The sequence below is a fragment of the Furipterus horrens genome, unplaced genomic scaffold, assembly GCF_987537825.1.
Source record: "Furipterus horrens unplaced genomic scaffold, mFurHor1.1.pri manual_scaffold_6, whole genome shotgun sequence".
Lineage (NCBI taxonomy): Eukaryota > Metazoa > Chordata > Mammalia > Chiroptera > Furipteridae > Furipterus > Furipterus horrens.
The window spans coordinates 50,181,132-50,206,135 of NW_028327176.1; the positions used below are offsets into that span (position 1 = coordinate 50,181,132).

The 25,004-nt window shown below is 39.4% G+C and overlaps 1 protein-coding gene across 1 annotated transcript in view; it reads left to right on the top strand.

Annotated features, from left to right (window-relative positions):
• ANTXR1 (ANTXR cell adhesion molecule 1) overlaps nucleotides 1-25,004 on the top strand; it is a 255,517-nt gene that overhangs the window by 71,399 nt on the left and 159,114 nt on the right. Inside the window, exons 4-8 of the mRNA XM_090281456.1 lie at nucleotides 5,128-5,209; nucleotides 5,787-5,820; nucleotides 7,062-7,141; nucleotides 9,797-9,865; nucleotides 11,315-11,395. Coding sequence (XP_090137582.1) covers nucleotides 5,128-5,209; nucleotides 5,787-5,820; nucleotides 7,062-7,141; nucleotides 9,797-9,865; nucleotides 11,315-11,395 — 346 coding nt within the window. The remainder of the gene's footprint in view (nucleotides 1-5,127; nucleotides 5,210-5,786; nucleotides 5,821-7,061; nucleotides 7,142-9,796; nucleotides 9,866-11,314; nucleotides 11,396-25,004) is intronic.

Consider the following 25,004-nt stretch of genomic DNA (forward strand, 5'->3'; position numbering starts at 1 on the left):
ATGTTCATCAGTGATATTGGCCTGTAGTTTCCTTTCTTTGTTGTGTCTTGACCTGGTTTTGGAATTAGGGTAATACTGGCTTCATAGAAAGAGTTTGGGATTTTTCCCTCTTCTTGGACTTTTTTGGAATAGTTTGAGGAGGGTAGGAGTTAGTTCTTCCCTAAATGTTTTGTAAAATTTGCCTGTGAAGCTCTCCAGTCCAGGGCTTTTGTGTGCCGGGAGATTTTTGATTACTGTTTCAATTTCCTTCTTTGTTATTGGTCTATTGAGACTTTCTACTTCTTCTTGATTCAGTTTTGGAAGATTAGGTTTCTAGAAATTTGTCCATTTTATCTAGGTTGTCAAATTTTTTGCCATACAGTTGTTTGTAGTAATGTCTTACAATCCTTTGTATTTCTGTGTTATCTGTCATGATTTCTCCTCTTTTGTTTCTGATTTTGTTCATTTTGGTCTTCTCTCTTTTTTTCTTGATGAGCCTGGCTAAAGGCTTATCGATTTTGTTTATTTTTTCAAAGAACCAGCTCCTAGTTTCGTTGATCTTTTGAATTGTTTGTTTGGTCTCTATGTCATTTAATTCTGCTCTGATCTTGATGATTTTCTTCCTTCTTCTTGCCCTAGGCTTTGTTTGTTGTTGTTGTTGTTCTAGTTTTTGTAGCTGTAGGGTTAGATTTTTTTATTTGAGATCCTTCTATCCTTTTCAGATATGCCTGTGTTGTTATGAACTTCCCTCTCAGGACTGATTTTGCTGTGTCCCATCTGTTTTGGGCTGTTGTGTGTTCATTATCATTAGTTTCCAGAAACTTCTTGATTTCTTCTTTGATGTCATTGTTAACCCATTCATTACTTAATATCATGTTATTCATTCTCAATGAGTTTGGATGCCTTTGATATTTTTTCCTTGAGGTGGATTTATAGTTTCAAGACATTGTGGTCTGAAAAGATGCTTGATATGATTTCAATTTTGTTGAATTTGTTTAGGCTTGTTTTGTGTCCTATCATGTGGTCTATCTTTGAAAATGTCCCATGTGCATTTGAAAAGAATGTATATTTTGCTTCTTTTGGGTGGAAAGTTCTATATATATATATCAGTTAAGTCCATGTGGTTTAGTGTGTTGTTCAATGCCTGTATATCCTTGGTGTTTCTTTGCTTTGAGGATCTGTCTATTGTTGATAATGGAGTGTGAAAGTCTCCTACTATGAGTGTGTTGCTGTTAATATCCTTCTTGTGGTCTTTTAGTATTTTCTTTATGTATTTGATGGTGCTCCTATGTTGGGTGCGTATATGTTTATCAGTGTTATATCTTCTTGATGGATTGTTTTCTTAAATATTATGAAATGTCCTTCTTTGTCTCTTTTTATTGCCCTTGTTTTGAAATCCGTTTTGTCTGATATGAGTACTGCTATCCCAGCTTTGTTTTTCATGTCCATTTGCTTGTAATACTTTTTTATATCCCTTTATTTTCAGTGTGTATAAATCTTTTGTTTTGAGGTGTGTGTCTTGTAGACAGCAAATATGTGGGTCCTGTTTTCTTATCCATTCTGTTACCCTATGTCTTTTAATTGGAGCATTTAATCCATTTACATTTACGGCTATTATTGACATGTATTTATTCATTTCCCTTTGTACCTGTGTTCCGCTCCTTTTTTTTTTCCTTCTTTTTCTTAAAACATTCCCTTTAGCATCTCTTGCAATGCTGGTTTGGAGGAGATATATTCTTTTAGTCTTCCTTTGTCTGGGAAACTCCTTATTTCACCTTCCATTTTGAACGAGAGCCTTGCTGGGTAGAGTATTCTTGGTTGTAGTCCTTTGTTTTTCATTGCTTGAAATATTTTTGACCATTCCCTTCTGGCTTGTAGTGTTTCTTTTGAGAAATCAGTCGATAGCCTTATCAGAGCTACCTTGAATGTTATTTGCTGTTTTTCTCTTGCTGCTTTTAGAATTCTCAATTTGTCTTTGAATGTTGTCATTTTAATTATGATGTGCCTTGGAGTGGGTTTTTTTGGGTTCCTCTTCATTGAGATGCTCTGTGCTTCTTGAATTTGCATAACTTTTTCTCTCATCAGGTTGGAAAAATTTTCTGTCATTACTTCTCCTATCAGCTTTTCTATTCCTCACTCCTCTTCTTCTCCCTCTTTTATTCTGATGATCCTGATATTGTTTTTTCCCATGCTATCCTGTAAATTCCCTTACATCGTGTTTGTATTTTGTCAATCTTTTTTTCATTTCATTGTTTTGTCTGGGAATTTTTTCTACATTGTCCTCTAACTCACTGATCCAATCCTCTGCTTCATTTAGCCCCATTTTGATTGGTTCTACTGTTTTTCAGTTCAGAGATTGTGTTCTTCATTTCTTCCTGTTTCTTGTTAACAGTTTCTATGTCCTTTTTTATGCTGGCGTAGTTCTCCGTAAGTTCCCTGTAATTTTCTTGGAACTCTTGGTAACTTCCTTGGAGGTTGTAGTAGTTGTTTTTGAGGTTGTCGAGCATATTGAGCTTCTTCACCACCACTGTTTTGATTTCCATGTCTGACATTTGGGCTATGTCTATCCCATCTACCTCTCTTTCTGAGGATTCCTCTTTTCCTTTCATTGAGAGGTTGTTTCTGTGTCTTACCATGTTGGATTCTTCTTGTTTGTTTTTGTTTTTTGGATTTGTCTGCTTTGCCTTCCCACCTTTGTGGTATGGGGTTCTATATTGGAGATCTGGGGGATTCAGTGGTGCAGTCTCTTTGATCTTCTGTGCCTGTTGTTCTTGGGATACCCTTTATGTCATTTGTTTATGCTGTCTGGTTATATTTCAGATGCTCTTTGGTATGATCTTCCCTCTGGCTAGCTGATTGAGAGTCACTCTGTCCACCTGGTCTTGAGTTCTTTTGTGGAGATGCTGTTAAAAACATAAACACACAGCCCAGGCAGGAAACCCGCGCCCTCAAAAATATCCCCCACCCTCTATCCCGCTATCGTCAGCAAGTGAGCCAGTATTAATATAAATGTAGAGAGATTAGAGCTTTTATACTATAGGAAGAATAGATAAAGTTTTTTTTAAAGAGGAAAAATATAATTTTTGAGAGGGGATGATAGATTAATAATAGTTGCAAGTACTGTCGAGACTATGCAAGATGGCAATATTTACATTGTATGTTAATAATAATAAATGAAAAAGAGTGAAGAATGCAGAATATAGTAAGAAAGTAGAATTGTATACTATTAGATTTATATAGTAGTTATGCTCTATTTATTTAGTGTGAAAGGGAGGCTAAACTAGACAGACAAACAAAAATTAAAGAGGAAGGATGAGAAGGAGAGATGGTTGAAACAAATTAAAGAGATCATTAAAAACATTTTTTTAAATAAAAATAAAATAAAATACAAATACAAATAAAAGTAAAAATTAAAATTAAAAATAAGAAATGAAGAAAAATTAAAATAAAATACAAATAAAAAAACTAAAATAGAAATAAAAATTTTTAAAAATATATAAAAGGAAAGTTTTTACTCAGTTCAGCCTTTGTGTGTCGTATTGTTTTTCTGGATCCACAGCTGGTCTAATGAGGCGGGTCAGAGGTGTGTGCCTGCGGTGACTGGCGTTCGTTTGATGCCTGGTGGAGCCGGCGGGGGTGCTTGTGCGTGCGTGCATGTGCGCCCGCAAGGTGGCCTTCACGCTAGCCTCAGGCCTGCTGAGCCGCGCCCCAGGGAGTTGGTCTCTCACCCCTTGGGGCGGGGTCCCAGACACTTGTGCACAGTGGAAGTGAGCGTCTGTGAGTCGCTGCCGCCCGCCGTTCCCGCGCAGCAGACGCCCACCGTTCCGGCACCTGCCTGGGTGGGCACAAGCAGAGCCTGCGCAAGTGGTCTGCGCTCTGGCCTGGCGCCCACTGGGGCTGGCCAGGGGCATCTGCGCACGGTCTTCTGCGTGCCCAGCGGGCCCTCCCTGTGCCCGTTGGGGCACTGATCTTATGTATGTTGGGGTGTGTCCGAGGGTCACCTGGACGCGTGGCCCTGCGCACCTGAAAGAGGCTATTTTTGTTCCATTGTATGCTCCTGCCTTCTTTGTCAAATATTAATTGACCATAGAGACATGGGTTTATTTCTGAGCTCTCTATCTGTTCCATTGATCTATGTATCTGTTCTTATGCATTTACATAATGAAATACTATATAGCAGAAAGAAAGAAGGAACTTCTAATTTTTGTGACAGCATGGATGGAACTGGAGAGTATTATGCTGAGTGGAGTAAGCCAGTCAGTAAAAGACAGATACCATATGATTTCACCTATAAGAGGAATCTAAAGAACAAAATAAACTAATGAACAAAATAGAACCACAGGCATGGAAACAAGGAACAGACTGACAGTGACCAGAAGGGAGGGGGGAGGAGGATGAGGAGGGAAAGAAGGGGAAGGGACTGGTCAAGGGACATGTGTGAATGACCCACAGACATGGACAACAGTGTGGGGATTGACAGTGGGAGCATGGGCAAAGGAGGGCAAAGGGTGAAAAATTGGGACAACTGTAATAGAATTACAATAAAAAAGAATTAAAAAATTCAAAAGAAAAAGCTATACACACTGGCCCACAGAAAACATTCTTGGATGTGCTAGAAAGCATAGATTGTCTAGACTTTTGTTTTCAAAGCTGACTACACCATTTCCTTTGGCACAACTGTGCAGGTGGCAGAGCTAGCTCTGGACATGTGCCCCTCCTACCTGCAGTCCTTGTGGTGGCCTTGCCCTGGCTTCTTGGTACTCTCCTCTTTCTGGTTCATAAGAGCCATTTGCCTCTTGATATAAAGGTGCCTAAGTTGCCAAGTGTCCCCTCAGGTGCAGTTGCATTTTAAAGCCCATTCTGATGTAGAATGAGAACCTTGTCCTGTTGGTGAAATAGAAGACTTTCATGAGCAGATGAAGATTCCTGAAGAAGGGCCCTTCCCCAGTCCTTGAAATCTCATCCTATGCTATGGATGACTCTAAATGGATAATGTACTACAAAGACTTTCCCTTTGATAGGCTTTTGGGGGATCACTGGGGAAAAATAGACTATCCACGGAGATACAAAAAAGACTAATGCCTATGACTATCAACAGTACATTAAAAAATGCTTTAATATGACTAATAAGGTGTTTTTGGATTTCAGAGAGCAGATTCGCCAAGGCCTTGAAGAGCTCCAGAAGGTCCTGCCAGGAGGAGACACTTACATGCATGAAGGATTTGAAAGGGTAATTTTAAAACAATTTTCAACTCCAAATGTAAAATGTGGCATGCAAACATCAGCATAAGGATGCTGATGAGATAAGGCACATGTATTAAAGGAACTGCATAACACCCAATGGCAAGAGAGTGAAAATAAATTTTCCCGTAAACTTGTACACTGATAACACTATCCATAAGAACTGAAGACATTTCATTGCTTCTTCCCTGACACTGATGAAAGATTTGCTAGCGAATGCTTGGCTGATACTCAGGAGTCATGTCATATGGAAGCCCTCTCCATTCCCGAGGCCACCTTTTCTACAGGTTGCTTCAGTGATTGAGACAGAATTCCAATGACTTCAATCTTAAGGAAAATAAGTGCCCGTCTATGAGATTCATATTCACAAATATGTTTGTTACATGTCAGGGTGACTTTAGATGAATGTCATTCATTGATATTTTCCTGAAGCCTGGGTGGATTACATGAAGAATCAAGATTGAGCCATGGCTGCATATCCAACACCAGAGCCCACTGCCCAGTTGTGGTATTTGGAGTAGCAAATAGTGGCTGTATGTCTAATGGCTCTTTCATGTGTTTTTCAGGCCAGTGAGCAGATTTATTATGAAAACAGTCAAGGTAAGACTATATAATGAATTAGTGTTATGAATTATTTAACTTTTTTTCTGTGTTTGCTTCTGAAAAAGTGCCTCAGTAATTTCACATTTTAAAAGACGTAATTTATATTGCCTATAATCCTTGGACAGACACTTCTTTCCAAAGAAGGAATGCATAGAAAGATGGCACATACCAAGTCTGATTCTACTATCCTGTTAATGTTAAGAAACGTGATATGAAAGTAACTAGATCCCATTAATAGCTAGTCTGCAATGCCCATGAACAATTTTGCTTATTGAATTCATTAAATTAGTAAATATTTGGATGGGTTAGTAAAGTCTTGGATTTTTATGTCATATTTAATGTTCTTCTCCTTCTCTGGTCTCCAAGCCCCTTTATTACTGTGTTTGTATCTAATAGTAAGATTAAGATACCAGTTTGGTTTAAAATTTCCTTTATTTAAATGAAAAAATGCAAAAAAAAAAGTGTACTTAGTAGAGTGCCTAGCACATAGAACTAATATTTATTATTATTATTATTTTAGCTATTACTATAGTGTCTTTATGGGTAGCATTTCTTATCTGAGGAAAATTTCTTTTAAAAGATTTAATATTGCCATGGAGATTTTCTTCCCTGGCCTGTAGAGGTATCCACTTCTGATCTCTCTCTAAAGTACAACAAATAAAATAGATCCAGTATCAACACTGGCACTTGTTAATATATCTCAAACATCAGCAATGTTACTAGAAGCCTAAAAAATCACTGCAAGTATTCTAGCAAGTTTTGCCAACTGCTATAATTCAGTCAGCTTATAAATTATGATGACGATCACTCTTTGCCCACTTCTTCAAGGTGTGGTGCATGTGCTCAACTACAGCCTGTGAGAAGGACCCCTTAACAGCCCAGGTGGCAGAGTGTGTTCCCAGGCCTTGGTGACCATCACATGGTCTCTTCCTAGAAATAGGAGAAATTTGATGCACTGAAGCTCCTCCGAGCTATCAGTCCAGAAACCATTTCACCAGGTTTGGCCAATTTTTGAGGTGAGACTGAGAAACCTAGAAACAAAGCCTGCTCCCCTCTAGAGTCTGTCTCCGCATTCTTCTTCATGCTGGAATTGCTGCCAGTCCCAAAATAAAAGTTGTTGATTCTCACAGTGTTGACCTGGGGTGGCTGAGCTTATAAGAGATGGACTCTCAGGGCTGAGAGAGGGTTTCCTTTGGTGCAGCAGGATGGACTGAGTGGGTCTGTGTTGTGTTGAGCAGGATACAGGACAGCCAGCGTCATCATTGCTCTGACTGATGGAGAACTCCATGAAGATCTCTTTTTCTATTCAGAGAGGGAGGTAAGCGACAGTCTGGCCTGTGTCTGTCTAAAAAGACACAGAAAAGGGCTTCTTCCTTCTGAAATGGGCTGCAGTCTTCCTACTTGACCAAAATGATAGTTGTTTTTGGTAAAAAAACAAAAAACAAAAAAAAATTGTTTAAAATAGTGTCTTATGTAAAATAATAATAATAATAATTTATTTTTTAAAGTGAATCTTCATAGAGGGTATGGGGGCTGGATGAAGGGTTGCAAAGGTGGGGGGAATGGGGACTATAATAGTGTAAACAATAAAAAAAAAAGAATCTTCATGTCTTATCCATGGTAGATATTTTTCCCTTTCAAAATATTTCTATATTACTCTTATGTTTGGGGTGGGGGATAAAAAAAACATCTACCATGCCTTTAATTAAAAGCACTGTATTGTTGTAGCAGTTTTGAAATACTATATATAATTTTTAAGCAAAAATTTTTTTTTCTGAATTTTCCCAGATATTTTCTACTAAAAACAGGAGGGGAAAGAATTTCTTAAAACATGTAAGAGCCAGTCTTGACAGAATGTATTAATCATTGTGATTCTCACTCTAAGAACCAAAATTGAACTTAATTGGTAGCAAAGTAATTTGTAATCTCTTCTTCAATATTTCTTTTTTCCTTTACTTTGTGTTCTCATAAAATACTCCACAGCAAATGAAAGAAATGTCAAACAAAACTTTCAGTTTATATAAAGAGATTCAGGGGAAAAAACATTTATTCAAAAATTAAAAAGTAGTATTTACATTTACGAAGTCCTTTTTGTTCAAGTTTTAAATGTGAGAGCTAAATCTATAAATGGCCCAAGGAAACTAGTTAACCATTGGAATGTATTAAAAGCTTATTCAGGCCAAGTTAGAAAGAAACACAATAAGGAAAAAGACAGGCAGTGAGGGAAGGAGATTCCGGCCTCACGGGAAGGAGTTAATTACATTACACTTACATCAAGCTCTTCACTACTATTTAACTTAAACTTAGCTCCCTCAGCAAGCAAGAAGTATGTATTCATTTATTCATTCACTCAGTGTTAACTGAGAGCTTGGCACGTGCTGGGCACTTTGTTGGGTACTAGGGACACAGAGATGAGTAAGACACAGTTGCTGCCCTCCTGGGCCTTACCATGTAATAATGGTCAGCTTGTTGAAGCCTCTGCTGACAAAGAGCATGAGCAAATTTTGTAGGTGAGTACATTACTCCCCCCACCACTAACTAGTACAAAAGATAATACACGATTGGAAACATGCAAGTAAATATGACAGGCACTTCCTGAGAATTTGGGAAATGATTTCTATACTCTAAAGTTAAAACTACGTAATGGGAATGCAGAATGGCTCATCTAGATGCCAAACAACAGTCAAATAAAGTAAAAACCCTAATAAGGAAATAACTGAATATAAAATAAATGATAGTTGTCAGATGCTTAAAATAGGGGTTAGGAGAAAAGAATTTTAGGTATGGCACATACAAACTTCGAAAAATATTTGGAGTGCCAATGCCAACAGAAAGAGGGTTTCTGAAAAAGAAAGATAAAATTCAAGATATGTAAAGAAAATGAATCTTTCCATTTTTGATAATTCTATATAAAGCCCAACTGGTGGAGAAGTATCACAAAAGTTGTTGCAGATAAAGCTGGGGCTAGACTGTGTCTAGAACTTTGTTTTATCCTGAAAGCCTTCAAGAAATATTTCTAACATGAAGGGAAAAAGATATATGTTTCTGTCCCTTCTAAAATTCAATATTAGTCACAACTGGGTTTAAGTACTAACCGGGGGGGGGGGGGGGAGTACACAGTTCACATTAATGTGCACATATTGACTACCTACTACTATATGTTTACTATCAATTACTAAGCACCTAATGTATATACCAAGGATTTCCAATTATTGTTTTTCATTCTGAAACACAGTTATCTGATGAGCTTTTCATAAATCAAATATTAAAATCAAGCCAAAACTTGGATGTTATTTTTCACATTGCCTTCTCAATACTTAATTGTAGAAAGGTGATGGATGGGTTCATCTATTCCATAATAGACCATAATTTCTGTACCATTAAGCCAGTGTATTTTATGGCAATGAAAAATGTCTTTATTCACAAAGGGTACTGACATTTATGAGCATCTGTAGAGTCCTAGACCTTGTATGAAGAGCTCTGTATTTATTATCTATTTAATCCCCATAACACTTTACAGAGCAAAGCTAAGTGTCAAATCCAGGTATATCAAGTTCCAAAGGCCACACATCCTTTCCATTATACCATGCTGCCATCACAGAGGAAAAAGAGGTATGCCAATAAAAATTCATCAGAGAAATAGAAAAAATAATCATTTCCCCAGAATATTTAGCATGACTTACCCTTGCCTACAGTTTCCCTTTCCTCCCTTTGTCTTTCAAAGACAATTGCTGTGGCTCTTTCTCAACACTTCCATTAGACTAAACACCCTTCATGTCTATCATGCATTACGTTAGAATGAGACATTCACTGGAGTGAGTATAAGTTCTTTGGGGACAAGGCTGACCTTCTCCACTGTGGTACCTGGTATGTCGTAGGTGCTCAGTAAATCATTGCACTTAGTCTGGCTATTCCAAAAGGAGTACGTTTGCCACTGCTTTTCTCTCTAATGTCTTTTCTTTCATTGTACAAGGCTAACAGATCCCGAGACCTTGGTGCAATTGTTTACTGTGTTGGTGTGAAAGATTTCAATGAAACACAGGTATGATTATGGATTTCCTTTGTTTTGGGGGCATAAAAGCTTGTGAATGATTCAGTACAGAGGGTGCATCAGCAACATACATACCCGCTAGATGGAGTATTTTTCCAGAAATGCTAAGCAGGAAGGGAATTTTTGGATGAGTAAGGGCTGTGAAGCCATTTGCTGATGCATTTGGGGGCCCTTAACACAGACAATCTAGGCAGCATCTTTGTTGGTAGATGCTAAACCACCAAGGTGTTCAGATAGCCCTGAATTAACTTGGAAAACTTGTTGGTTGTTTTTTCCTTTTTAATTTAATGTGCTGAATCTTATTTCTTTTAATTTAAATGGCAAACATTCCTTTTCTCCCATTAAATATGCAGTGCATCTTCAATACCAAAAAAAACAAAAAAGGAAATAATTGGCAAGTCAGCAAAAATGTATGTACAAGTATATACAAGCAAATTGTGAAAACTTCCTAACAACCTAAATACATTTTACTCAGTGAAGTTTGTAATTTTTATGTTTTAATGACATGGGACAGTGCTTGTGATATGTTTTTAAGTGAATAACATTGGATTATAGAACATTGGGAACAGTATGAATCTACTTTTTAAATAAATATGTATATATTGCATAGAAAAACTATGGAAGGCTATATATATATATATATATATATATATATATATACACACACACATATCAAATTAACAATAGAAATGCGATGGATGGAAAGATGGATGTATAGATGAATACATGGATTTTGAGTAACTTTTAAAAAATTTATTCTAACAATCCTGGGTTTTCTGAAGTTTCCTAATGACTATGTGCTACTTTTGCAGTCAACAGAAATCCTGGCAATGGCTATGACTGTGGAAATCACAGAAATGTGAGAGATTTGAGGGTAGAAAAGCTCGCAGAGCAGCTTTGCCTTTCTCCAGTCCCCTGCTCCATAAAGCAGGAGCAGCAAAACCCCTGAGGGTCCTTCCATTGCTGAGCAGGTTGGGTGAAGATAAAGGTCCCCATGCATTAGCCTCACACAACACCAAAGCTTGAATTTATTTTTAAAGTTACTCTGAAAGGAAACTTGAATTTGTTAGGTTCAAATACAGTCGCCAAGAGAAGTTTGGGTGAATGTGAGAAAAATGAGCCAATGGCCTTCCCCCAAATCCATAAATACATGAACCCAGGCCAAATGTTAATCTAGCTGGGCAATCTTACCTCTGCTACCAAGGAAAAAAAAAGTATTAAAACAAATGTAAAACCTGGAGCTGACTCTCCAAGCTCACTCCAGATAGTCCACTGGTAAGCTCATTATTACTGAGAGCTTTTCAGTGAAGCCCCTGAGCCAAGTTAAAACCTCAAGTTCCCCTGGGTTCTTAAAGTAGGTGGAGTCCCTTGGACCCATTGGCTTTCCTCAATTCTCTACATCCAAGCATGACACATATGTGTTTGTGTGTTTGTTCTCAGCTGGCCCGGATTGCGGACAGTAAAGACCATGTATTTCCTGTAAATGATGGCTTTCAGGCTCTGCAAGGCATCATCCACTCAGTGAGTAGAGCCCTTCCTTTGAGACTGGGCATTCGGGCACTTTCTGCCCCTGATCTGCTGTAAATACCACAATTCCATCCTTCTGAGGCTGGTGTTTTCCTACTTGAGGGAACATTCCTGTGTATATCTTCACATTTGTCATATCCCACTTCTGCCGCCTGCCTTTCACACCTATTATTCTTTTTTCCTTCTCCTGTTGCTAATTCTACCCTACAAGGAAAAATGAAAAAGTGAAGGGAACACTGCTCTGGCAGCCAACTGAACTTCAGGCAGCCCCAGTTCTCAGAGTGGAAAGACTGTGGCTGATGGTGTGCATTTAACAGACCTCAGCTTTCCCAAACATGACTGAGTGCAAGTTGCCCTCCGAGAATCTGTAGGTTCAACTGGCATTACTTGGCCATTGGAGGCACTTTCAACTAGTGGCTCTCTACTTGGGCTGCCCACTGAAATCACCTAGAGCCGGAGTTTTTAAGATCTTCTCAGGTGATTTTAATGGAACCACTGCTTTAGACCTCTAATCCACAAATATTAGGGCTTCAATGTTCTCCAGGGTTGGCACAATCACCAGCCCTCCTTTCCATTCCAACCTGGTTTTTGCACAGGACACTGGGGCTCGTAGGGCCTCTCTTTTCCACCTTCCATGCACAGGCCAGTCCCTTGGCCCACCTGGCATATTGGATAATGCTGGTCTTGAAAGCCTCAGCCAGAAGGTCAGTGTGTGTGCTGCACCTGTAATGAAGTCCAGAGACATGCAGCTTCTGCCTTTAAGTTCTTGGACCAGGCAGCCAGCCAGCCAGTGGTTTCTCTAGTTGGACTTCACCAGGCTCAAGACCCAGGGTTTAGGATGGAAATTCAGAGCTCTGAGGATCACTGTTCTCTTAAGATGTCACGACAGTCTTGACACAGAGGCTACCAGCCAGGGGCTGAGGACCCGCCCAGCTCCCCCAGACTAAAACTAGGAAACCTCCAACATAGATGTGCCTTTATTCTCTCTCTCCCTTCCTCTAGGGTTTACTAAAAACACTAGCACAGTGAGAAGTGAGAAGTAAGAACTTTGGAGCTGGTCAGCTCAGAGTTTAAATGCTGGCCCAGCAAGTTACCGTTTATAGATCCTGAGATGAGTTATTTCACTTATTTTCTTATTTGTATAAGGGATCAATGATAAGACATATCATAGACTTGTTTAAGGATTCAAGAGACAATGCTGGTGAATATACTTAATATTTTTCCAGGCACACAGTTGGAACATAATCAAAGCATATGAATTATTTCCTCTCCCGTGTCCCTCTACCATCATATGAGAGACATTAATGTCAGATTTCCCCAATCCTTTACATTTTCTTGAATATATATAGAAACCACTCAGGAATCTTGTTTATAACACTCATTCCCAGCCCCTGTGCTCAATGGCTTCTTTTGTAGTCAGTGTGGGGTGGAGCCCAGGAATCTGCATCTTTAAAATCTGTAATTTTAAATAAATGCCCCAGATGTACTTTCAGAACATTGATATATGTGACCTTAAGTTTTCAGGTTTATGAAAAATAATCCCATCTCATGTTGGGAATTCTTATCTTAAACATGTACATATGACAGTCATCTTTTTCAAGATGTGTTTGTTTGCAAGGAACAGAAACTCACTCAAACTACCTTAACCAGAAAGTGGAAGTAATTGACAGGATAAAGAAGCATCAGTCCTAATTATGGATCCCAGGTGAGGGGCCCCTGCTATAAATAATTTCTGGGGTCAGTGTGGCATATTTAACAATATAAGCAACAGGAACTGTAATAACCATATAAAACAATACCCAAATGGTGCAAGACATGATTAACAGCAGGACTGGGACCTGATCATGAATCCTTTGGAAGCTCAGAGCTGGAGCCTTCATGAGAAAGTAGGACAGACTTGAGTCTCTGAACCACCAAGGAGGAATGATGGGCAGCACCAGAGAAGAGATGATATGACCTCAGCCCAAAGCAAAGCATATTCCAAGGACAATAAATACACCTATCTGTCTGGTGGGAGAGTTTGGGTAAAAGAGTTGGGAGTAAGGGGAAATAAGCCAAGAAGTTGGGTTGGAACCAGATTGACAAGAGCCTTGAAGCGACTTTAACTTCGGTTTAGTGGGTGTAATCACTGAAACATTTTAAATATCTAACAAGTGATACTTAAGCAGAGAATCTGAGGGCAGTGTGTATAAAGAAGGGAGGCTGGGGAGACCCAGAGGCAGGAGCTCAATCCTGAGGCTATTGCAGAAGGCCTGCCTTCAGAAGGCTGGATTCTAAACAGGGGCATGTGCCTATCTCATTCAGAAGTGGGTTCCTCCTCAAATAATTTGAATCTTTTATCTGCATAAATCACTGTTGTCCTTAAATATTTCAGCCTTAGCAACTCACCCAAGTTTAACTTGAGCCTGGATGTTTATAAAGTTCTCCTTACCCTCAAAAGGAAAAAACTCCGAAGATGTTTAAGACATTTTAGCAAAAATGTCTTCCCAAATGGGAAAAAAATAATAATTTGAGACTCCAAACTTTCAGCTGAATGACAGCATTCTTAGGAGCTTTTATCTGGGAGTTATGCTGGTGGTTTCGATCCTTCCAATACTTGAAACCTGTATTTATGGTGGTTGTTAATTTGTTTGCTTGGACAAAGAAACAGGGACAAGCACAGTAGGGCTCATCTTTCTCAAGTCAGACAGAAATAATTATGGCCTAAAAGTTGGCTATTTTTAAGAAGTAGGTTCATTTCTCCTTCTGGATATTGAAAAGAAAGCTCTCATTTTTTCCCCATCTGAGGCAACTAATGCAGCTTGTTCCCATGGATATTGTTTTGTGGCTGATCATTTTCTCATAATAAAGTAGGACTGGGTTTAATTATCCAAAATAAGAGTACAGGGCAGCTTTCAATAAGCTCAAATGGTTTATAAAGTTCTCCTCCCATTATGACCTTATGTTTAAGATGCAGGGGCTAATATTTATTTACTCATCAAATATTCATTGAAAACCTTTTATGGTGACTCGCCATACAATTACAAGTAAAGCAGACAGAGAGACTTTGCCCTGGCAGAGTTTATTGTCCAATGGGAGGGACACATAAAAACAAGTAAATAAACACGTATAATTAAAATTGTGATATACGGTATAAAAGAAGCAACATACTACAGTACTGAGATTACAAGTGAAGGGGTTGACAAAGAACCCAGGCTCTTTCAAAGAGATGACCTGAAGGAGAAGATGAAGCTATTCATTGGAAGAGCATGAATAGAATAGTCCTGGCAGAACAGAGCCCTGGGAAGAGGTATAGCAGGATATAAGAAGGGCAGTACTTAAGGTGGAGAATGGCCGAAGATGAAGTGAAGAAGGAAGCAGAGGCTAAATCTCATGGAGCCTTGGAGGCTACAGCATTTTACTCTAGGGACAGTGGGAAACTAATCAGACAAAAAGTCTGACAAAAGAACAATCATGCTTGAAATCAAGACTCTCAGGGAATCTAGAGATCATGACACTTTATCCACATCCCCTCAGATGACAAATAAATAAACATTGAGGGTCAATAATAATTAGGCCTGTAAAGAGAAGAAGAATTAATATGATTTATTGAGCATCTTCTCTGCACCAACTCCTCTGCTAGGCACTTCAAAACCTCACTCTGAAGAAGGGCTCATTACCCCCATTTTACAGGTGAGGAAACTGAGGTACAGGAGGGTTGGATAAACTGCCCTAAGTCTGCCTGCTTGTAATGGTGGAGTGGGGAATTTGAACCCCAGTCTGGCTACAGAAGTCCTGCTCTTTCTACAATACTGTGAATGTCTGAGGAAATGGAAAATAACTACTCAACCCCAGGACCTGGATTCATCAAGTCCCCAGATTCTCTGCTTCCTCAATCGGACTCCTGTCTTTTGGTCTTTTCATTGATCTTCAACCCTCTCTACTTTAAGGAAGAAGTACTCATGTGTCAAATTTGTATAATGTGTTATTTTTCCAAGTGCTGTTACCTGTTTTCCGTTTTAGTTTCCCATTGGTGGGACATAGGGAATAGGCAGAATGAAATCAAGAGTTGTAGATAATGGATTTGGGGGCCAAACATTGTTCCTTTATCCCACATAATATCACCCCATTTAAAAATCACAACAATCCTGTGAAGGAAGTACTCTTATTCCCAATTTTACAGGGAAAGGAACTGAAGCTCAGACAACCTACTCAAAGAGCCCACAGCTCTGATGGGGAGTGGCAGGGTTGGAACCCAGTTCCATAACTCATTTTCTTAGGAAGGGAAAAGTAAGAAATGCCACCATTTAGTGAATTCTCATGCGCTAGACCATGCAAATCATGTCACACAAGCATCAGATTCTCATGACCATGATTTAATGTAGATATTATTACTCCTTCTAGAGAAGCAGGTACTTGAAGCACAGAGAGATTAGCTGACTTGTCCAAGGCCACACATCAGTTGGGCTGTGTAATCCAGAATAGATCCAGGTCTGTCTCTAGTGGTCATGAGGAGAATGACCACAGTGTTCTACTGAGTAATGTGGCTAGGCCAGAAAGCAGCTCCATTGCAGAGAGAGAGGCACTGACAACCAAAGTTGTGACATGGCTTGACGCAGCTCACCCACTTCCAGCAGAAGCAAGACCAGTAGCCGTGTGGTATGACCTGAGTTGGGCGGAATAGCTCTTTGCCGTTTACTAGTAGGAAAACATCTCTGAAGATCCCAACCTCTGCTCAGTGGATGAATTTCCATCATGACACAGGCAGAAAGGAACATCTTTCTCTCCACACTTGATCAGGACTCTACCTCTGAGGACAGCATTCCTAGTAACTTTTGTAGAATCTGGTTGATAAAATTATAAGACAAAATTTGTTTGGTTGGAAGATAGCAGCCCTTTAAGCCCGTAAAACTGTAAAGAAAGAAGCTATTCCTTTGCCTTCTGTTATTGTGGCTTCTTCAGGGAATTTCAAGTGACCACAACTGGTAAATGCAGCGCCAGCTCTCAAGTGAAAATATGAAGCAAAGGTCCAAGAAGGCTCCGGGTGTTTGTTTGCTTTATCAAAAGTGCTGCAGGCAGTGAAACGGGAACCTGCCTGAAAGCTGGGTTCAGATAACATTAAATGGGCCTACCGCTTTGAATCCCAACACTTAGCGTGGTTACTGAGATGCCAGTTCCTCCTCCCAGCTGTCCCCTCTTCATGTGCAATTGAGCACGGTGCCTGGAACCAGGCACACTGTCTATAAGAAGAAAAATCCAGTCACTGGCACCAAGCCATCTCCACGTAGGAGCATTTCCTTAGGATAAATATTTGAGCTTGCATCGAGCTTCCTTTTAATGGCAGGGAGAGTCAGCGCATGTTTGATCAACATCTGCATGTTTGATCAACATCAAGTATTGAGCAAACAGCTATATGTGCGAGGACTTCTTGCAAGTTTTGACATGAACATCCTTGTTATCAAGGAAACTGTAAGATCAGCAAAACTGAGGAGTAAACCTATTCCATGGTGTATATGTATTTATTTTCTTTATGAAAACCACATCCTGTGCTGACCTCTAGGGAGAGGTCATGGAAAAGTGAAAGACATGTATCCCCTAATGTGGCCCAGGTCCTAGCAAAGCTATGACAAAAGGCAGAGCCTGTCTTTACGGCCTTCCTCCCACCTAATCTTCCAAGATCCTGCTAGAAACTACTCAGGGCTTTCCTACAATCACAGTCTGCATCACATTCCACAATCCTGGAAATTGCCTGTGTTTACCTAACTCCCAGAGCTGGATGGAGGACCATCTCTGCAGCAGCCACCCATCTTTTAAGTCAGGTTTATTTGATTGGATGAAGCCCCTTCTCCTCCTTTGCCCAAGTTGAATGCTGTCTCCAGGCCCTGGTCCAGTCTTCTGTTCTCCATGGAGCCTGGCCTGGTCGCTCCTCCACTGGGAACCCTCCTTGCCTTGAACTCCAGCAGCACCAATGGTTGTAACCATTTGCCTGGCTCTTGGATCTTTTTCATGCTCTGTGCCATTCCTCTGGGACAGTTGCTAAATTGTGTGATCACAGAGACTGCCCCATTTGTCATCTTTCCCATGGTGTCTAATGTCATGCTGTGCCTATTTATTCATTGTAAAGCAGCCCAGAGGGTTGCATACCCTTCATGACCTACACTGCATGACAAGAGGCATTTGTGTGGCTCTCTATGTCTTATAAAATCCCCTTGGTCCTTCCCCAACCCTCTCTTCTAAGATAGTATCTATAAGAGAAGGCATTTTGGGCCCATGCTCATTTGCAGGCCTGGAAACAGAAGTAGAATCAATTGTAATTTCTGTAGTGAACAGAAAATCTTTTTGAAAAAATTATTTGCCTCAGCAATCATTAATTAGACTCAGATTTTGCAGTCTTTCAGTCCAGGCATTTCAGCTAAGCTCTTACTTCTATTTGGCTTATTAAAAAGTCCAAGTGTAATAAACATTCCCATAGCTTGAGGAGGCTACAAAGATTGAGAAAGCCGCGCTCAGTTAATCCTCAGTGCCCCCTCCCCTCCTCCTATATCTAGGAATCGGTTAAGATCCATTATAAAAGCAATAGCAGAATTTAGAACAAAATTCAGTGAAATGCTGTCTGCAGGGGTCAGCTCCCAAGAAGGGCCACTGACTTCGCCAATATTCAGGTCAACAAGCTCATCTTACTAAATAAACCATGTTTTGAAGTTCACAGCTATCTGAGCTTTCCTTCTAAAAACAGGAAAGTGGTTTCATGGAAAAAAATGAATTTCCTCAGTTTCAGAACCTTGTTTGTCCTATGCTCCCTCACGGCCAGATTCTCCTTGACTGTGAAATAGGCCAAGAGAAAAGTAGCATTTTTTTTTTAATTGAGCTGGGTGCCCCCACTCAGACAGAAACTTCCTCTTTATTGTTCAAAATTCAGTAAAACCTTAAAAACTTTTCTTGCAGGTTAGAGTATTTATTTGGTATGGTGTATGAGTATACATAAAATCATATATGAGTCCAAGAAAGATGTGTGCATAATAACAAAATTTTATTTTAAATTCAGATTCTGTAGAATAGACGTTGATCTAGGATAATGTCCATAGTTAACAATAAGCATGATTATTGGTTTAAAGTGTGGAGTGGATACAGTAAGTCCTCACATAATGTTGTGGAAGGATTCTTAGAACTGTAGCAAAATGACGTATACTGAAACCGATTTTTACCATAGGTTAATAGATATAAACAGGAGTTTTTGCAGCATCTCAAACATAATGAAATGACATTGAACAAAACAATGTTATTAGAGGATATGCTGTAGTATCAAAATTCATGAGTGGAAACATCGACAGTGCTGAAGACACGGATGAGCCTGTTGTGTGTCCCAAGTTGCCTGGCCTTTAAAACTAAAATCAGTGCTCCCCAGGCTTATCTGATGTGTGTTCTGCCATCAGCTGTAGCAGCATCTGTGGCCCTTCTGATGGAGCCTGAGTCTCACCCTCACACAGAGATCTCTATATTTTTGCCAAGTAGAGGTGTCAAGGCCATCTACATAGCAGACCAATCTAGATCTTAGACATGGAGATATGATACACCCACAGCATTATTGTTTTCAAAGATAAGTCATTAAAAAATGAAAGTGTTGAAACAGGCATCCTGAGAAGGCAGTCCCCAAAGATGGTGGTGTGTAATAAGAAGAAGGAGGTGTTACAAGATACAGAATGTGGCCTTGTATTCAGAAGACCCTAACTTTTAATTACAGGGAAGAAGGAAGACCACGACATAATAAGCTAGAATGCCAGTTTATGAAGCCATGCAGAAATTGTGCCATTTATTCATTTAGTTATTCAATAAATATTTACTTAGTGCCTACTATGTGCCAGGGTAGGCAATGTGGATATAGTAGTGGGTAAAAACAAATCTAATCCTTGTCCTCATAGAGTTTATATCTAAGGAGAAGGAATGACAGTGACCAAACAATCCAAAAGTAAATATATAATTATAAAGCATGACAAGTCCTCTGAAGGATGGTAATTTATACTAAAATGTAGGTGGACACAGAAATATTTCAGTAGTAAAATCATCAGGACTTAGGTTGCAAAATCTACACTTGACAGAGAAGAGTGAGGTAAAGGAAAACTGCTAGGTTTTGTCTTAGAGAACTAGAGAGATGTAATTGGTCAGTACATAGTTAACCACCCATGGGCCAGCCTGTTCCAAGCATAATGTGCCCTTCATGACAAACAACATACCAAGGAACATGCTCTGAAAGACCTGCTGAAAGATGTGTGGAAGAAGTGAATGAATGAAAGAGGCTGGTCTTAATTATTAACACACAAACGCACACACACACACATCCTCTAACAGTAAATGGCTAATTAAATAAAGATGTTTATTAGGCAAGGAGGCAGAACAATTAGGGAAAAAAATTAGGTGTGCTTATGGCAAAGAAGGTGTTTTTAATAACTCTATGTAAATATTTATAATCCTTTAAAGATTCTTGCAAATTCTCTGTATAAACTGTGAACTTTATGAAAAAGGACATCAGGTTTTTAGAGTCCAAAGAAATAAACTCTTATATACAACCTGAATTTCCACCATGGATTTCACTTTAAATATACTGAATAGCTCTTATTACTTGGCAAAGTTCTTTTACATCTGCTGCCTCTCTTACTCCGCCAACAACCTAATGAGATGTGCAAAAGTAGCTATACCAGTAACAGCATGTCATATTTATATAGTTCTTTATGAATTTTAAGCATGCCTTTCTGTATATCTTCTTTTTGAAATCTTTCCAGAAGATGACAGGATAATATTATCCATCTTTTTTTTCTTTTTTCTTCCAGCAAATTAAGCATGAGGCCAGTGGTGGGTGATGGGATATAAACATATGTGAGCTACTCTCTTGGCGCAATAGTAATTGAAGTAATAATGGTGATAGCAAAAGTAATAGTAACAGCTACCATGGTTTGAGGACTGAATATACAGGGGTGGGCAAAAGTAGGTTTACAGTTGTTTACATGGAAAGTAATACAATAATTAATAAATAATCATACAAGATTAAACTGTGTTTCTCATACTCACAACTGTAACCCTACTTTTGTATGTCAGATATTCTCCTAAGTGCTTTACTACTAAGGTTGTTCAGAACACATTTCTTGGTGAAATTTTTTTTTTTAATTTTTGATTTATTTATTGTTTTTCTGTTATAGTTGTCCCACGTTTTCCCCCATTTTTCCCCCATCCAGACCACCCCTTCTTCCGTAGTCAATCCCTACCTCGTCGTTCATGTCCATGGGTCATTTATACTAGCTCCTTTACTAAACCCTTCTCCTTCTTACCCCCGCCCTCTCCCTCCCCCGATCCCCCTGGTAACTGTTAGTCTGTTCCTTGTTTACATGCCTCTGGTTCAATTTTGCTCATTTGTTTGTGTTGTTTATTAGTTTCCTGTATTAGGTGATATCATATGGTATTTTTCTTTCATTGTCTGGCTTATTTCGCTAAGCATAATTCTCTCTAGTTCCATCCATGTTATCGCAAATGGTAGGAGTTCCTTTTCTCTTTCTGCTGCATAGTATTATATTGTAAATGTACCACAGTTTCTTGATCCACTCATCTACAGATGGGCACTTAGGCTGTTTCCAGCACTTGGCTATTGTAAATAGTGCTGCTATGAACATGGGGTGCATAAGTTCTTTGAATTGGGGTTCCAGGATTCTTTGGGTATAATCCTAGGAATGGAATCACTGATTCAAAAGGCAGTTCCATTTTTAGTTTTTTGAGGAAATTCCATAAATTCCATTCTGGTTTCCATACTGGCTGCAACAGTCTGCATTCCTACCAACAGTGCACTAAGGTCCCTGTTTCTCCACATCCTCGCCAGCACTTGTTTGTTGATTTGTTGATGATGGCCATTCTGACTGGTGTAAAGTGGTATGTCATCGTGGTTTTTATCTGCATCTCTCTGATAGCTAGTGGTGAATTTTCTCCATGGAGGGCACATTCTGGCTGATGGCCCAAGAGTTGTTAATAACTATCTATTGACCAGTCACATCCATTTGTTCTGTCCAAAAACAAAAGCTTTGTCAGATTTCCTTGAATCTCACTCTCTTCTTCACTTGCCAATCCAATATGAATTTTGCCACCCAAGTCCAACTGACTTTACAAACTAAATATCTCTGCATTCATGTATCTTCTTTATTTTGCCATCATACAGCCCTTTCAGGTCATTGTTTTTCTTTTTCCCATTTTACAGAAGCGGAAACTGATGTTCAGGGTGTTAATAACTTGTCCAAGTCTACATGGCCAGTATGGGGTAGAGATTGGATTTGAATATAAATCTATTCAGAGCCAAAACCTGTCTCTAGAGCCCAAGTTCTTAATAATAATAATAATAGCTACCATTAGTTGAGGACTTACTTATCAGATTCCAAGCACTGTGCCATAAGCTTTGTCTATGTTATTTCGTTCAGTCTTCCCAACTCCACAATCTTATGCAGTAGGTACTCTTATCGCACTTCTACAATGGAGGAACCAGAGACTTAAGAGGTTACATAGCTTGCCCAAGGCCACGCTGTTCATGAATGAGCTGTCCCAATCAATTTGATCCCAGATTCTAAGCTGTTACTCCGTATGTTAAAATATTCCCCAATATTAGAGTTCAGAAAAGTAAAAGTATTTGTCAAGTACTATGGGCCGGGTAAGTACAGGACCAGGGCCAGGACCCAACTCCTCACATTGGATAATATTTAGGCATATGGTTGTTTTAACCAGTCTCCATTATAGGCCAGTTACACTCTAAGCTCTGACATCACCCTCTTTGTGAGTCCCTTCCATTCCATCTAATGATTTCACTTCAGCAGTTGCCCAGTGCTGGGTCCACAGCTCTTCCTTGCCCAGTGCTGCTCTAGTGCGGGACAAATCCTTCGCCTCCTCACCTCCATCTAGTCTCAGTCACTAAGCTGATCTGCTGTCTGGGGAAGTTCAGACAGACTGATTACTATACAGTCTGGGCTGCTAATAACCAAGAGAACCCCTCGAATCCACTCAGTGCCGTTGTGACGTACTACCTTTTGAAACCAGACATTTCAAATTAATAGAAGCCACAGTCCCAGACAAATCCTGCCCATCCCCCTCACTGATAAATTTTACTCTATTGGCTGCAGTGCATCTCTTCCAGATGTTTTAAGTTAAGATTGAGAAAGTTGTGTTTTTACTGGATTGAATCACAGCACTTGGCTGACATGTTTTGGCCCTTCATACACTCCTTAGATTTATCAGCTAATTGCAGACACTTTGAGAGAATAATACAGCATATGTTTATTATGACAAACCTTGTCTAGTGTGTCTTTGTAGTCAAAGATTCACAGGTGTTTCCTTTACTGATCCCTGGTTAAGTATTAGAGTTGATGCAAAAAGATTGATTCAAAGACAAGACCTTACATGGGGAAAATAGTTCATTTATGTGTTTTGGTGGAGTTGGGAATGGGGACAGAATAGATCCAATAGCTCAATTTTTATTCTTAAACTGTTATTGAAATTGTTTGTTGTGGAAGATAGAATGATTTATTAAGGGATGCCAAATGCCTTAGGAATTTTGTTTAAAACATCAAAAAATAGCTTCATGGTCATTCTAATGCCACTATTTAATAAGTTTCTCCATATGGGTGAATTCTGTTTCTTCCAATGTGGCCTGTTTGAACACTTGCCTGAGGAAATGTTAAAGGGGGTGGTTACCTCCCTCAGACATGGCACCCACTGGCTGAACTGGCCCTTCAGGCAGGAAGAGTCCAGTGACAACAAATTGGGGGGAGAGGGTGAACAATGATCATGATTCAAGTCAGACAGTTGTCACCTGAGATATGAGTCATTGTACATCAAGGTCTTGGTAAGCCCCAATCCTAGGACATTGCTGCATACATAAGAGACCTAAAGGACTAGACCAACACCAGGAAAGGGGAAGATGGAGAAGCCAGCAGGGAAATAACAAATGTCCAGGATCTGTCCTTGGGGTCCCTGATCCTGAATCAGAATGACAGTGAAGGGAACTCAGGAGCTAGTGGTGATACCAGGTCCCCAGAGCCAGCTATGTGAAGACCATTGACTCTAATGGAGACGGGCACTGGATGTGGGGGTTTGGGGGCATGCGAATCATTCTGTAGTTGGAATAGATTTGGGAACTAGGGGAAACTGAGGCTGGTCTTGTGTTTGTGATGGGGGCAGGGGAGGCCAAAGAAAAAAGGCAAAATCTGACAGAAAGACACAAGTTGCTTCCTGCTGTGAAATCGGGGAAGCTAAAAACAAATAGCTGAATCAAAGTATGAAAATGCCTTTAAATTGTTTAAGAGTGGGAAGGAACATCAAGGAAAATACCTGGAAATCTGAATTTTAGAACTGTCAAAAAAAGAAATGCTGCTTTTTATGACTTTCAGGTATGTAGAATTACCTAAAATACATGGTTGTGAGGAAACTTGTTTCAATGAATACATGTTAATCCTTTGTCATCTGCACATCAGGTAAAGATTTTCTGAAGCATATTGTTTATTTCCTTTCACAATGCTTCTCTATGAGGACGCCCAGATTTCTTTCTGAAATGGGTAAATATTATCTCTTCTGAGAAGCTGGCTTGTTTTTATTCTACAGATTGAGAATCTCCTAAATATTGTTTGTCCTCACTTGCTACTAGAAAGCTTAGAACTAAATCCATGAGCCACTCCTAGCGAGGAAATAAACTCCTACTCCTCACAGTAGTATATTGATTCTATGATGTTCATCCTCCTTATTTCATCTTCCCCTTATTTTCCCTTTAATCCATTTCCTTCCCTTTTGTAATTTATTATATCTTTGATTTGATTGTAACTTGTGGTGTATATGTCACTTAAGCTGGAACAAAGTAGTATATATGGTAAATAACATCAACACAAGTGTTTCTCAATGCAAAGAGATGATTTTTCTTTTAGTGACTTTAAGTTTTATAATTTCACTATCAGTTCCTCTAACAAATGCCCCTTTCATAAATAGAAAAATGGTTTCCTTCAGTCCTCTGAACCATCTCAATTTCCAAGTTAAGGCTCAAATAAAGATACTGCATTTACTTGGTAAATTAACTTGTTTAGAATGCTTAGTTGAAATTTTATACTCAATATTAAATAAGAGATGGGATTTATAAATGGTGGTGAGAAGCTTAAACCCTGCCAGTCAGAAACCCTGCTTTGGCCAGAAGAAGCCACCTTTACTGAGTCCCTACTCGGTTATGGGTTTCCCCCAAATACTCCACCCAACCCTACAAGACTCATTTGGGGGAAGACTGCATTTCTACATAAGTAAGGCATAGTAAGTCCTCCTGTAGAGTGGGGCACAGCAGAGTAGCCTTCAAAACCTCTCCCTCAATTTCTTTCTAGAATTTTTTAACAAAAAGGGAAATGAGTACAGTAATCTGAAAATGATCTAGAGGGTTGGCCATCTCCATCCTCTTCTCCAGCTCTGTTATCACCCTTTTTTCTTCTTTTCAAGCTTCTTTTGTTCCAGCTAAAGAGATTTATGTATGTCTACTTTCTCACCTTTGTTCGTGCCATTCCCTGTCTGGAGCCTGACCTTGCCCTAACTCACTCTGCTTCACTTGACTGAGTCCTACCCTCAGCACCCA